The following is a 15,915-nucleotide window of genomic DNA, read 5'->3' on the forward strand; positions in this document are numbered from 1 at the left end:
CTTGAAATATGTGGGAGATTTGTCTGCTGTTATTTTATCATGGTCAAACAACCATGTAAAGCCCCTCTCAAAGGTTTGTGGAAAGTATACATTGACCTGGTATGACGGTATGAGTGTAGTAGGCTCCTATAAATAATGAATTGGTATTATAAATTCATTTGTTGGGTTTGCATAGCGTGGGAACTGGTGCACCCCATAGTTGATGTCTTACAAATTTGGTGGAGTGGAGTTGGTGTGTGATGCACGAAGTATGTACATAAATTATTAGTTCATAGAGGAAAATAATTCACTTACTTTTAACATAAATTTTAGTTTGGTTATATGTTGTCTTTACAAATGTGAATTTGGAATTACTCTGCAAAAGAGAAAAAAGAAAACATTGAAATACTTGAACACTGAACAAAATCCCACAGTGGAGATATTTAAACAACAGTCAATAATAAAGAGATTTTCCTTGACAGCTTAGTAGTACAGAATGCCTTTTTAGATGTGAACTTAGCTATGATGTACCTTCACTGAGCAGCCAAATTACTTCCATAGCTATTTAATAACAAGCTCTCCATACAGCTGCAAACATGAATCCTTTTTCCAACAGCATGGACACAAGTAATCCTCACAACTATGTATCATGACAGTCATAGCTATGTGGCATTTATGATGTATTCAGAAAGCAATCAATTAATGCTATAACCATAGAAACACTTGTACAAAAACAAATTTAAAACAATCTTTTACTATCAGTCTTTTTTGCCAAACTGCTAACTTATGGGAACATAAACACAATAACACTAGTTGTCAAGCAGTGGTGGGGGACAAACACAAAGACAGATATACACATATATTACAGGCTTCTTTCAGTTTCCATCGACCAAATCCACTCACAAGGCTTTGGTTGGCCCAATGCTATAGTAGAAGACACTTGACCGAGGTGCCACACAGTGCAACTGAACCTAAAACAATGTGGCTAAGAAGCAAGCTTCTTACCACAGTCATACCTGTGCCTGTATACTCTGGAGATGTAGGGGATTGAACCCAAGGTCTTTTGTATACTAAACATTTTCCAATGCTCAGATGATCAACTTCTGAAAGGATATATTGATAATGTGATCAACTTCAATACATTGATACTTGTTTCATTCACACTGTCACTAAGGACAAAAGGCAAACATCAATTCTGGAAAGACTTGAAGTATGAACCAACAATGTATGCCTTCTCAGTTTTCACTACTGACTTAATTTCAAATTTTAGTACAGGACCAGCCAACAATTTTACTGGGAGGGAGTTAGTTGATTGCATCAACTTCAGTACTTGATTGGTACTTTATTTTATCAACCTAGAAAGAATGAAAGTCAAAATTGACCTTGATGGTATTTGAACTTGGAATGTAAAGAAGTATCAGAAGAAATGCTGCTCAGAATTTTGTCTCACATGTTAATGATTCTGCCATATCACCACCTCACCTTCCACTGACTTAATAATTCTTTCTATTAACCCTTTCGTTACTGTATTTATTTTGAGATGCTCTGTGTTTCTTTCAATTACTTTATATATAACAAAGAATTTAGTAAAATAACTTAGTTATCATTCAGCTAGTGTTAGGAACATAAATTGTGACTAAGGTTTGGTGGAAGATTTTAATTCAGAACTTATGATAACCAGACATTTGTACTCAGAGCCAGAGCCGGTTTCAGCCTGGTTGGTAACAAAAGGGTTAAGCCAGCAAGCTGGCAGGAATGTTAGTATGCTGGGTGAAATGCTTAGTGGTATCTTGTCTGTTTTTACGTTCTGAGTTCAAATTTCGCCGAGGTCGACTTTGCCTTTCATCCTTTCAGGGTCAATAAATTAAGTACCAGTTGCATACTGAGGTCGATCTAATCAACTGGCTCCCTCCCCCAAAATTTCGGGTCCTTAGATTAGAAAAGAATAATTCTTTCTACTTATTGGCACAAGGTCTGAAATTTTAGGGGAGAGGTCTACTTGATTACATTGACCACAGTTCTCAACTGGTACGTATTTCATCAACTCCAAAAGGATGAAAGACAAGTCAATCTCAGTGGAATAACCACTGATTTAATAATGAAAACAGTAATTAGTATTATAAACTGAACTCAGCTTAAATTGTCATTGAGCACTAAGGCTGCCATAATCGAGAAAACCCATAATCAAAGGCATTCTAACTGTAATGATATCCTAAAATTAAAATATTAGTCATTGGCTGACCAATTTTTCCTAACTATATAATTATTTGAGTTTACTATATAATGCTCCCTACATAAAACATGTTATCATTAACTTTAAGTCCTAAGACTTAATTTGCACTTTTAGTTTTCACAAGAGATCTAGCAATGAAATAATGATTTTACCAGGCTTTCAAATGAGAAGTTCTCATTTGCATACAGCTAACTAGGATCAATACTAAATAACAGAAAAGTTTTCATCCAGAATTTCTTTAAGACATTTGTAAGGGACTTTTATAAAAATGTAGTAAATAATGGGTTATTGCTATGTGTAAGTAGGTTAATAAGTGTGCTGACATTTTATCTTTCTAGAACTACATTGCCTAGTGTGTCCAACCTTTGTTAGGATGGTAAGGCATGATCTGAGGGGATTTACAAGCTATTATTAGCAGGTTGAGTACTTCATAGAAGTTGGTCTTTGGCTTGTCAAAATTTTACTTGGTCTAAATAGTATAAAGTGAGGAGCAGAACATTCAGTGAGTTTCTCATTATTCCTTTTGGCAAATACAGTAAAATAACTTTTTTGTTGAGGAGGTCTAATAAGACCAAAGCATGCCCCAAGTTATCAGATGTACTTGCCAAAATGACTGAAATGACTCCCCACATAATTATCTTTAATTAGAATTTTTCATGTGCATTGTATTAAACTTAACTAGATATTTTGTGCCAACACTGGTAGTATAAAGTATCTAGTTAAGTTTAATGCAATGCACATAAAAAAAACTCTAGTGGTATAAAACCATTGTTTCTAAGGAGTTTGTAATTTACTCAGTGTCTACTTGTTTTTTTTTTTTCTGACCTGTCTAAAATTTAACTTAATCTCTTGACGATAACAAAACGTATATCCTAAAGAGGAAATTATTTTTGTTATGAGAAAAAAAGAAGTCTCAGTGTGTGTATGTGTGTGTGCATGGTACAGGTATAGCTGTGTAATTAAGAAGTTTGCTTCTCAACACAGTTTCATATATTAGCTTCCATGGTGTGGCACCTTGGACAAGTGTTTTCTACTATAACCCCAGGCTGTACAAAGGCTTACAAGTGAATTTAGTAGACAAAAAGTGAAAAAGCCCTATCTACATATATAAAAATGAGAATGTGTGTCTGTCTGTCTGTCTGTCTGTCTGTGTGAATCCCTAAAACTCGAGAACTACGCAACCAATTTCATTCAAATTTTACACATGCCTTACTTAGGGTTCCAGTTGTGTTTTAGTAAAAAAAATTATTAACTTCTTGCAGAGTTCGAGCACACGGCAACATAATATCTCCTCCACTATTTAAGTATTACGTGTCAAAAGTGAAACAAAAACACTCATGTCAAATACTTTCACTTTAAAAATGAAACTATTCCACTAACTGAAACAATCACATTTCGATACTGTAGTGACAGATACTTTCACAGAGAGAGAAAGAGAGAAAGAGAGAGACAGAAAGAGAGAGAGAGAGAGATGTATATGTATACATATACATGTATATGTACACCATTTCGATACTGTAATGACAGATACTTTCAGAGAGAGAGAGAGAGAAAGAGAGAAAGAGAGAGAGAAAGAGAGAAAGAGAAAGAGAGAAAGAGAGAGAGAAAGAGAGAGAGAGAGAGAGAAAGAGAGAGAGAGAAAGAGAGAGAGAGAGAGAAAGAGAGAGAGAGAGATGTATATGTATACATATAGATCTACACGTATATGTATATATATATAGATCTATACATACATGTATATGTATACACATGTGTAGATGTATATATATATATAGATGTACATGTAATATGTACACATATATACATATATACATGCATACAGATATCTATACATATATACACCCATCACACACACATACACATGCACACAAACACACACATTAGTCATTTGTTTTCTTATCCAAAACTACGTCAAAAGTACTGAATGGATCTTTATGAAATTTGGAAATTATATTCTTTGCATAACGGCCATAACTCCCATGAAAATTCATATATTTTTGATGTTGATGAAATTTTAACCCGAACATAACAGATGAGCATTATTTAGAAAATGATGTCACACGTTATCGAGGCTACCATTCTTTCTGGGTGTGCAAAAGGGGATGACGTCTTTATTCCAAGAATTCCTCTTACTCCATCAGGAGCAGACATTCCTTTTACATTCGGAAGACTACAATTCCCCCTTCGTGTGACTTTTGCCATGTCCATAAACAAATATCAGGGTCAAACACTGTCTGTAGCTGGTCTTCTCTTGGAAGAGCCCTGCTTCTCACATGGACAACTGTATGTTGGCTGCTCAAGAGTGGGCAGCAACAAAAAACCTATTTGTATATGCTCCACAAGGGAAAACAAGGAACATAGTTTACAATGAGGTGTTATAATCACAACAGCAAGAAAGTATGTACATGATCACCTTCTTTTACGAAACTTCATTGACTTTCATATATTTATATTGATATACATATATATACGTGTGTTTGGGTGTGTGTGTGTATATACATCTCTATATATAAAGATGATGCGTAGTCTAGACGGCGTTTTTAGATTTCATTATTCTCTTTAACCCGGGCAACGCCGGGTATTTCTGCTAGTCATATATATATATATGTGTGTGAGTTTGTGACTCTTTGTCTTTACATTAAGTGACAGTTCTAAACAGGTATCACCAAAGAAGTGATGTCATTCATTTCATCTTTAATCTGTGTAAACATAACTCGCCATGGAAAAACATCACTTTTTGCCTGAAACCAAGTGAGGGTTGGTAGCAGGAAGGGCATCTGTCTGTAGAAAATCTGCCTCATCTAATTCGATACGAAAAGCAGATATTAAAATAATGACAAGATATATACTGTGAGAGAGAGAGAGAGAGAGAGAGAGAGAGAGAGAGAGAGAGAGAGAGAGAGAGAGAGAGAGAGAAAGAGAGAGAGAGAGAGAGAGAGGGAGGGAGAGGTGAAACAAACGTCTGAGAAGCTTTGCTCCAGACAGAAACTGCAGGAGCTACTCACAGGTCTTGCAAGCTCTTCGAAATCTATTGCAATTTTGGAAACTCTTCCTTGTTATCAGTAGATATTTCAGGGTCACAAGCATTTCGCTGCTTTGCCTGAATGGGGCAGCAAGGAATACATAGACGCACAAACACACACATATATAAATGTATGGGGGTAAATGTGTGTGTGTGTATGTATTAGCTTCCATGGTGTGGCTAAAGCAAGATGTTCTTTGTCTATCTCCCTAACTTCTTAGAGATTTTAGGTATTATTATTATACTAATGTGTCCATCTGTTCTAATTTAATTAAATTCTGTCTTTGTGCAACCAAGGATTGCTCTGCATTTTTCAATTAAATGGAGTTGCATGAAACGATCGTACTGCATTACCTCTGGATATCCTTGTTGCTTATTTTGATTTTAATCACCTTACTTTGAAATTGTCCGGCAAGCCAAGTAAGACCGTTACCAGTGCCCCTGGACTGGCTCTTGTGCGGGTGGCACATGAGATGCACCATTTTGAGCGTGGCCGTTGCCAGTACCGCCTGACTGGCTCCCGTAGGATTTTCGAGTGAGATTGTTGCCAGTGCCCCTGGACTGGCTTGTGCGGGTGGCACATAAAAGACACCATTTCGAGCGTGGCCGTTTTCGTGCGGGTGACACGTAAAAGCACCCACTACACTCTCTGAGTGGTTGGCGTTAGGAAGGGCATCCAGCTGTAGAAACTGCCAAATTAGATTGGAGCCTGGTGTTGCCATCCAGTTTCACCAGTCCTCAGTCAAATCGTCTAACCCATGCTAGCATGGAAAGCGGACGTTAAACGATGATGATGATGATGATGATGATGATGAATACCGTACTAAATTCTGGTGCCTAAACTTAAGTACCATATTCACCTGAATCTAAATTTTTGCTGAACTTATTTCGTTTTTGGATTTAGTTTGCAAGATTCTTTATGTGAGTTCGTGTGTTGAAGGATATTCTGTTGTGTCTGGGGAGAGTCATTTTCTTTTTGTGCCTTATAATTTAAACACACTCACCGGTAAAATTTCCACTTATTCCTTATTTTCCTAAAATTTTCATTGTGTCTTGCAACCCTCTCAAAGGTTGAAAGATGCAATGAAAATTTTAGGAAAATAAAAATAAGGAATAAGTGGAAATTTTACCGGTGAGTGTGTTAAATTATAAGGCACAAAAAGAAAATGACTCTTTCCAGATACAACAGTATATATATCGTCATCATCATCATCGTTTAACGTCCGCTTTCCATGCTAGCATGGGTTGGACGACTTGACTGAGGACTGGTGAAACCGGATGGCAACACCAGGCTCCAATCTAAATTTGGCAGAGTTTCTACAACTGGAGGCCCTTCCTAACGCCAACCACTCAGAGAGTGTAGTAGGTGCTTTTACGTGTCACCTGCACAAAGGCCAGTCAGGCGATACTGGCAACAGCCACACTCGAAATGGTGTCTTTTATGTGCCACCCGCACAAGCCAGTCCAGGGGCACTGGCAACGATCTCGCTCGAAAATCCTACGGAGGCCAGTCAGGCGGTACTGGCAATGGCCACGCTCAAACCTGTCGCCTAGCCTCCCTTCTGGCACATTGGTACAATTCCCTGCTACCACCGTTCTTCCAGTCCTTCCAAGCCTGTTTCTCTTATATATATATATATATATATATATATATATATATATATATATATACACACATACACGTATATTGTAATCATCTTTCAAATATATAACCACAAGATGTAAATCGGAAGGAGTTGTTTAGACCCTATCAAGCAAACTTACAATCAAAGCAACCCAACCACGACCATCACATCCTATTTTTAGTTAATGTTTCCAGGACTACCTTATCTTAAGAGGGTAAAGTATGCATTGAGGAGAATTTGGTAGTAATTTCTAGCAGCTCAAACTACTACATAGAGGATAGTTCATTTGTTCATACAAATAGTTGCAGTGGCAGTGATTAATTTACTCCAGATAACTCTTCTTAAGTAAATCTATGACACAAAATAGCTAGCCTAACAACTAGCATTAATACTTACAAGGTCAACACCACAGCTATGCTTTTATTTCAAATTATTATTTGTCCATTATTGGTGTCTGCTTCAACACTTTTGAATGAAAAAACAGCTGTACTGAATTTCATCCTGGAAACAACCTACAACTCCATTTTTTATTTACTTTTTTTTCTTCGTGTTTTGGTCCAAAGAAAGTTGCTGTAATTAAGGTCTTCATTTAAACTATGTCAGTACAGATGAATCAGTGGCTTTCCTTTCTTGTCTGACATGTAATCTTTCCTTAAAACTCGTAATTCAATTAATTTTTTTTTATTATCTAAGAACAGTTTGTCGATGTTAAATATGATCCCAGACTGATAACTGGACCATTGTTGGACTAGTGGTTGTGAGATTTCTTGCTGAAGATAAATAAGAATGTTTCAAGTATTTAACTGGGTAGTCTACTTACAATGGTGAGACTTTTCCCATGAAGCACAAACAAATCTGTTCAGTGAAGCAGTATTCAGTGTTCTCTTTAAATAAGAATCATAATGAAACTTAATATCAGAAGGAAATAAATATCTTACTCAGATAACACTGGTTAACTAGTGACCAAAAGGAACAAATAAATTATACCTAAGTTGACAATATCTGCAGATAGAATCAAAGTTTTGATATAAGAATTATTTATAAATTAGTTAGTAAAGATAAGATTCATATTTCCTAAATAGAGATAAATGTTTGAGTGAGTGTTGGATATCTTCATATAAGGAATGTTTAAGAGAACAGGATTGTTGTATACTACTTGGCATAGGACTTTACAGAGATGACACAGTAGAGCAGAATGACAAGATAATGAACAGGCAGTTGAGGTAATATATTTTGACTGGGCCTGACCGGCCACTATCAGTTTGTGCCAGTCACTGTCGATACATCAGGTGTTCTCAAATCCTGCAAAACCAATTTCCTCCGCAAAATTAGGATAACCGTAGCCCATCTGAAAAATGAGTCCTGCAAGGTGGAGTAGCTGCTGCAATGAGTATCGGCGGCCATTCTCTCTGGCAATGCCATTGTGGTCATTACCATGGGGTGCAGGTGAGCAACCCATTTATTCTGGGGGTGTGGACCATCACCCCTCTCCCTCCGACTTCTGCTGCTTCTCCCCACTGCTTTTTTCATTCTTTTCCCTTTTTATCTTCCGTTTTTTTTCTGTTCCTTTGTATTTAATTGTTATATTTTAAAATGTGAACTGTTGTTGTATAATTGACTTTAAATAATTATAACAAACATTGGGAAATACTTGTGTTAATACATGCACAAATAGATTAATCCATACATAGAAAAGTTTAACCATAAAAACTGAGAATCAATAAAGTAGAAATATTGTAGATCGTTTGGTGTAAATGGTTTATTTCTTCTTAAAAAAACATTGTATTTGCTAAGTAGCACTGGTACACACATTTTGTCTAGAACTATGGTTTGGAGATAGCCTGGAAATACTCTATAGGGGGTGTATCTTAAGATAAGCCATAAGTTTGAACTGAAACCAATCAGTATACTGCTATGCAATTTTGTTTTCTTTAACAAGTCAATCAGAAGAGGAAGGGCTGTGCTCTTGATTATTGCAAGCTATCAGTGTCACCAGCTGGTGACACCGATGCAGTCAATGTGACATTTAACCCTTTAGCATTTAAAATGACCATATCTGGCTCATATGTTCTACATGTTTTGCGTTCAAACCAGGCATATTCAGTCTCTTACTCCTACCATAAAATATCATTAAAAAAATATGCAATCATATCACTGAAACCTTGAAGTTACAAGAGAAGGTATGGTTAATACAAAGCAATTTCAATAAGCATAATGTTTGACAGAGTAATTTGAATGCTAAAGGGTTAAACATCCATTGACCAATGTCAGCAGGAAAAATGAGGACAGAGAGAATTCTAGGTTACAATTCTGAAGGGGAAGGAATGGGTGAAGTATTTTGTGAAGGTCTGGGAGGTGAGAAACAGTAAGGAAAGAGTAGAAATGGATGGAGAGATTACACAACAAGCCAGTTCAAAAGAGAAGTTGTTGTAGTTGTGATAAAAGCAGAGAGAGTAAACATTGCAACTGTGAGCTAGTGAACTGACCAGGATTAGCCTGAAAGAGAAATTCTAGTCTTTGTGATGCAGTTTTCACATAGTATTCGTATATATGTGGTTTGCATCTGAAGAACATGTTTCAGTATTTCTCAACATATGAAATTATTAGTAGCACTTACACATGTATTGTGTCCTTTAAATAAATATTTATCTCTCACCAGATGGAGTACTTTTTTTTGTTGAATTAACTCTCACGGAACAGAACATTATATATATATATATATGGGAATACCAAAGAGATTATATGGGAATACCGAAACATAATGAAGATCAGAATTTGTAGTAACTTTGAAGTTTTACTTGTGTGTTGTTCATGACTATGGCAAGAGGTACAATTCTATTTCTTTGATATGTGTAGAGATTGTACCTTTGTTCTGTTGAAAGAGACCAGGTTGTTATGTTGCTTAGCTGCAGGTAAGCTCTGATCAAACAGACCTTTGATCATGGGCATTCAAACCACGAGCTTCTTGTCTTTCTCTTAGCAATAGTATATGGTGTTTGAAGGAGATTTGACTGTTATATATCTAACAAATTGACTAACCATGTAGAGACTCTCTTATTGGTTCATGAAGTAGTTAATTATATAGTGGATATAGTGAGGTATTAGAGTGCAATTACACCCTTTTTGCTTTCAAGGCCCTCATGGTAACTGTATTAGAAACAGATAAGGAAGACTAAATCAGTGCATGACAGCTTTGATTTTAAAAGAAAATTTATTAGATATGATTAGCAACCTAGAACAGAGTTCTGATGTTGACAAGCAAGCAACAAACTCAGCAGCTCTTTCTGTACGCGTGTTAAGAACTATCAACTGTTATCAATGGATTATAATTTTACAAATTGTCAACAAAACAGGGACAGGCGTGGCTATGTGGTAAGAAGCTTGCTTCCCAGCCACATAGTTCCAAGTTTTATCGCACTGTGTAGCACCTTGGGCAACTGCCTTCTACTACAGAATGTCAGCCCACTTCAATTTCTATTTTGCCCAGTTTTTTTCTTGAAGCTATTCAAGAGGAACATTTAACCATGTTGATCTCATTTGTCTTGGAAAGCCTGTGAAAGTCATGGTGGGCACCCTTTCTGTCAAACCAGAAAAAAAAAAAAAAGAGAAAAAAAACCGAAATGTCATGATTTATCTCCTCCTGTGGGAATTAGGTTAATGACAAGATGAAGTGGGATGAAGTGGTAAGGACCGATCTCAGAAAGTTGGTCCTCACAGAGGAAATGACAATGGACCAAATACAGGCAATATGAAGTTGTTGAGAAGACCTGTGTCCCACCCACACTTAACAAGAAATCTCACACATTCTACCACAACAAACTAAACTATGTCTCTACATCTCTTCTCTTCCTCACATTTCCGCTTCATGTACTATGATTACCTCCCACACCCCAATCCTGTCCTCTTGGCCCTGTGCCACTGTATCATTGCTCTCTGCTTGCCCCCGACCTGTGCGCTCTACCCATATGCCCTGCCTCACTCTATTATTGCTATCTGCTAGCCCCCAACCTGGGTGTTCCATCTACACATAACAAGAAAACTTTTCCCTCACCCTACTCCAACAAACCAATCTACATCTCTTCTCTTTCTCACATTTCCTCCTTCATACGCTATGCCTAGCTCTCACTCTCCAATCCTGTCCTCACACCCCTGTTCCTCAGTATCATCGCTATCTCATAGCCTCTCCAACTCTATATATACCCAGGTCTTTCACCACTTACTTACACTCTTTAATCACACTTCCTTTGCAATATCCTGCCACTTATGTTATGGCATTTGAACCTCAAGGCACTTGCCATCATCTATATCTCTCTCTTCTTTTACTCAACCATCTCATTTATATTCTGATCCCCCTTCCTTGTGAGCATGCCTGGCATTCTGCCACCATCTCTATCCTGCTGTCTTCCACTCTCTTTCCTTTTCCTGCACTTCTCTCAGGTCGGGTAATTGTGTATTGTCTTTGTGGTAGCACACCTGTTCCTGTCTTCATTCATGATCTTTCTCTCTCCGGCTGGGTAACTTTGTACTTTCTCTTCTGCGAGACACCTGTATCTGTCTCACTATAACCTTTCCATCTCCTCCAAAGCCACCTCCCTTCTTAAAAGTTTTTTTCTTTTTATGTCTTGCAAGTATTTGGTGATCCTGTTAGTGCAGGTGCCACTTAAAAGCACCCAGTCCATACCGTAAAAACCTTGCCAAAACTGATTTTTCCTGTGCTTGTGCCATGTAAAAAGCACTAAGTCCACTCTGCTGAGTGGTTGGTGTTAGGAAGGGCACCCAGCTGTAAAAATCCTGCCAAAACAATCACTAGCTGGCTCGTGGTACCATCCCACCCATGTTAGCATGGAAAACAGATGTTAAATGATGATGACGATGATATATAGATATACACCAGTATTATTTGTGCTGGTGATGACAGTTCAAAGGTCTATACAACACAAGACTGAACATTGATTTTATACCAGCGTTCTTTTTTTAAATAATCACTACATTTGATCATACACATTGTTTATTTCAACAGGATAAGTTTTAAGGTCATCATGAGCCAATATAGCCTCATTGAAATTAGGTTACTTGCTGGTCCTTCTCTCTCTCTTATTATTATTATAGTATAGATTACTGTACCTAGTGGTAATACAAACTAAATTTTTCAAAATCATGATTATTTTTAATCTCTGCTCAATTTCCCATTGGTGGTATGTGCATATTAGATGCAAAGAAGATTTGTTTGTAGGTTTTTTTTGGGGGGAAAAACTGCATCCAGTAACTATCTCCAGTATTTTGTTGAGTGCTGGGTTCTTTGAGGCATGTTATTAAAACCCTAAGATGCCACCCAAATGCTCTACACCTTCTAAGGCTTCTGGCAGTGAACCTAAGCGCCAGAAAAGGTTATGATGCTCCATGAGAGGGCACAACTGCTAGCAATCGAACATCTTTCAGACCTTTTAAGGACAGTAAAGGAATTGCAAGGGAATGTAAAAGTTATGCTGCAATAGGTCGCTATTATGTTGTCAACGAAAGCACCATACGCTACATAAAGAAGAACGAGGTGATGGTCAGGACTACTGTAACAGTAAGTTTCTGTGAACGTGCCAAAAAGATAACAATAGTGAGAAATAAGTACTCCGTCAGGATGGAATCTGCCTTGGCATTGTGGATTAGTGACTGCAAGAAAAAAACATAATCATGAGTGGTAACAACATCCACGAGAAAGCCCAGAAATTATACCAGCAGTTTGACAGAGGAGATGAAGCAGAAGGCACTGAAGAATTGCAACCAAGACCTTTATAGATGGGAAACCTAAGGTAATCCCAAAAACCAGCCTTCCCCACTTTTAATATATATATATATATATAGTTAGATTATATTCTGTTAAGAACATAGTAGAGTACAGTATAACACTCAACCACCTTCAGATTTCAACCAGTGCTATCCAATAGTAGTATTATACATATTACCAGATTTGCATTGGGGCTTCTGTAATGTGTGAATGGATAATTGAATAAGTTGGAGCCAACAAGGAGTACAGAGGAACATTTATTTGTAATCACTACAATTGTTTCCATGAAATGTAGTTCACCAGGTTCACAGGTATTTGGTTATGCAATTGCTTCCCTCCATTATGAGATCTAGTTATATTTCCTCGGATGATCTATAAATATTGTTTCTGTAAACTCAAATTCTTGGCTTCAAGTGTATCCTTTCTGTCTATATATATATATATATATATATATATATATACACACACACACATGTATAAAAGTGATATTTCCACTCATAGGATTATAACTAGCAGAATTGTTAGCATGCTGGATGGAATGCTTAACGGTATTTCACCCATCGCTACGTTCTGAGTTCAAATTCCATCGAGGTCAACTTTGCCTTTCATCCTTTCAGAGTCAATAAAGTAAGTACCAGAGAAAGACTGGGGTTGATGTATTTGACCAGTCCTCTCCCCACAAATTTTAGGTCTTGTGCCTATAGTAGAAAGGATTATTGTGTTCAACATTTGATGCTTGCAACAAGAAATAATCCCAAGAATAAAATTAATTAACTGCTAAGATATTCAATGATATAACATACTCTTTACCACAATATCCACCACATCATCAACCAGAAGGAAAAATGTGAAGCATGGCTTTAGACTGGATGGAAATAGAATGTATTCAGAAAACAGGATCTGTGTGTACTTCATGCCTTGGGTTAGCTCAAGCTGAGATGATTAGAGCTACTACACAACAACAAATATTAACCTGGTAATAACAACAACTGTGCATGAGTGTGTGTGTGTGTCTTGACACATCAGAGTAGTTTATAATTTCTTTCCACATCTTATTTTTAGCTTTATAATGCTTAATTAGATCACAGCATGTATAAAAATAATTATATGTTTGGAGTTATTTTTATGGCTTCCATATACTGCCACCAACGCTGTATCTGCTACTATATGTTCAATCTTTTTCAAACATCCCAGGATGACAGAATTAAACATAATTTTGGTTTTTTTTCAACCAACCATGAATGGACTTGGCTCATAGACTTAATCTACTACCCAGACCTGGCTGGTCTCATGCTATCCCCACTCAAGTATCCCTTACTCATTTGTCAACCCTCATCATCATCAGCACCATGTTGCAATGCAACAGTCTGGACGTGTACTGAGTTTGTTTCCAGCTTACTTTGATATGTGAAGATGGATGACTGAATTGTTAGGGTATTAACCAACAATCTAATGATTGGAAATAACTTGTCTGTCCATATAACTCTGAATCTATACCATCATTACTATCATTATCACCATTTTATGTCCATTTGCCATGCTGGTACAAGTTGAATGAGTTTCAAATTTTCACCATTCATCCTGATCCATCATCATCTGGTATGTACAGCATGGTTTTTATGGTTACATGCTCTTTGTATTACAAACAGCCTTTATAGCATAGACTGGGTGATTTTTATCATGCCACCAAGTTCAGAGAAGTTGTCATGGACAAAATAAAGGAATTCCACAACAGCTATATCTTCTCTGTTTTGTGGTATAATTCACAGCTAACAGTGACAGCAATGTGGGACTGACAAATATTTTGTTGGCTTGTAACATATTGAGTTCTAATGTTGCTGGCATAAAAGTTGCCTGCAACAAACTTATCTCTTAAACAGAAAAAGGTTTACTTTTCATCTGCTTAATGCTAAGCAAACTAGGCTCAGGACCAGCATTTAGGATGATTGTAAGTGAGGAAGAACTAATAACAGTCTTGGTAGTCATTGTAATGGAACTAGGTGAGACATAGTAAGGTAATGTGTGTTAAGTTTCAATTCCTCAAGATACATATTACCAGATTTACATTGGGGCTTCTGTAATGTGTGAATGGATAATTGAATAAGTTGATAACCCAGTACAGTGCCATGATAAAAAAAGATGTGCAATAACTGGATTTAGAATGAGGTTAGTTACAGATGCTAGATGGTTGAATAATTTAGAATGAGGTTAGTTACAGATGTTAGATGGTTGCAATCACAAGGTCCCAGGATGAATTTTATTGTGACGTCTCGGGCAAGTGTATTTTATCAAAGCCTAAAGTGAGCCCAAACCTTTTGAGTGAAATACGTAGAGAGAAATCATGTGGAAGTCAGCTAGATGGATTGTACTAGTAACTTAAAGGTCCAGCCTTGTGATACTGCATTACATGGATTCTGCCTGAGAATTACATAAGGAGTAAGCATGTCTATTGAATATTCAGAAACTTACATTCTGATCCAACAAGCACATAGTTTAGTTGATTAGAACAACCAATGGACATCCATTACTTAATTAGTTGAAGTTAAATTATGATGCATAGCTAATGAATTTTGAGACTTGTTGAATATGTCATTAGGATTTCCTTATCAGATCACCAGTAAATATCACTAACTGAAAGAAATAGACAAAAACATTTCACCTGAAAACTGTAGCCTGTGACCTAATTTCCTGTGACAAGTCAAGCAATGAAAAGTACAAAAGTAATTTCCTGCCATCGCATCGCAACTCGAAATTTTCATGAATGAACAGGCTTCATAAAAGCCAGTATTTTTACCTCATACTTAATAATGCTAAATAAAGTTGAGTTAAAATGGGTATTAAACAAAGAAAGATAAAATGCCAAGTCACATCTTTTCTCCGCAGCCATGCAAACTAAAGCGCACAGAATTAGTTGTCCTTGTCATAGACAGTGAAACACCTGCTGCAAACATCAAAATCCTCTGTGCCATAAGTTAGTTCAATCTATGCACAGAGCTAAATCTGTGTGTGTGTGCGAGCGCATATATGCGTGTATGATGCTTTATTTTTAATCAGAAGAAAGTTTACTGATTAATAATGAAGTGTGAACACTCATGATTTTGTTTCTCCAGGTTGTTCTACCAAACCTATATATGTATGTGAGTGCATATGTATGTATGCATGCATGCATGATGTGTGTGTGTGTGTGTGTGTGTGTGTTTCTTTTAATAGTAGCCTGGTGACAGCTTTGTTAAAGGAGATTTATTTTTATAATTGGAAGCTTTTCCAACTACTAAAT

The 15,915-nt window shown here is 36.8% G+C and overlaps 1 protein-coding gene across 1 annotated transcript in view; it reads right to left on the bottom strand.

The window, feature by feature from the left end:
- LOC106871102 (Golgi-pH regulating cation channel) overlaps positions 1-15,915 on the bottom strand; it is a 65,542-nt gene that overhangs the window by 36,774 nt on the left and 12,853 nt on the right. The window contains exon 2 of the mRNA XM_052971629.2: positions 295-355. Within this exon, the coding sequence (XP_052827589.1) occupies positions 295-355 (61 nt within the window). The remainder of the gene's footprint in view (positions 1-294; positions 356-15,915) is intronic.

Source organism: Octopus bimaculoides, chromosome 11 (genome assembly GCF_046866305.1).
Source record: "Octopus bimaculoides isolate indiv1 chromosome 11, ASM4686630v1, whole genome shotgun sequence".
NCBI lineage: Eukaryota > Metazoa > Mollusca > Cephalopoda > Octopoda > Octopodidae > Octopus > Octopus bimaculoides.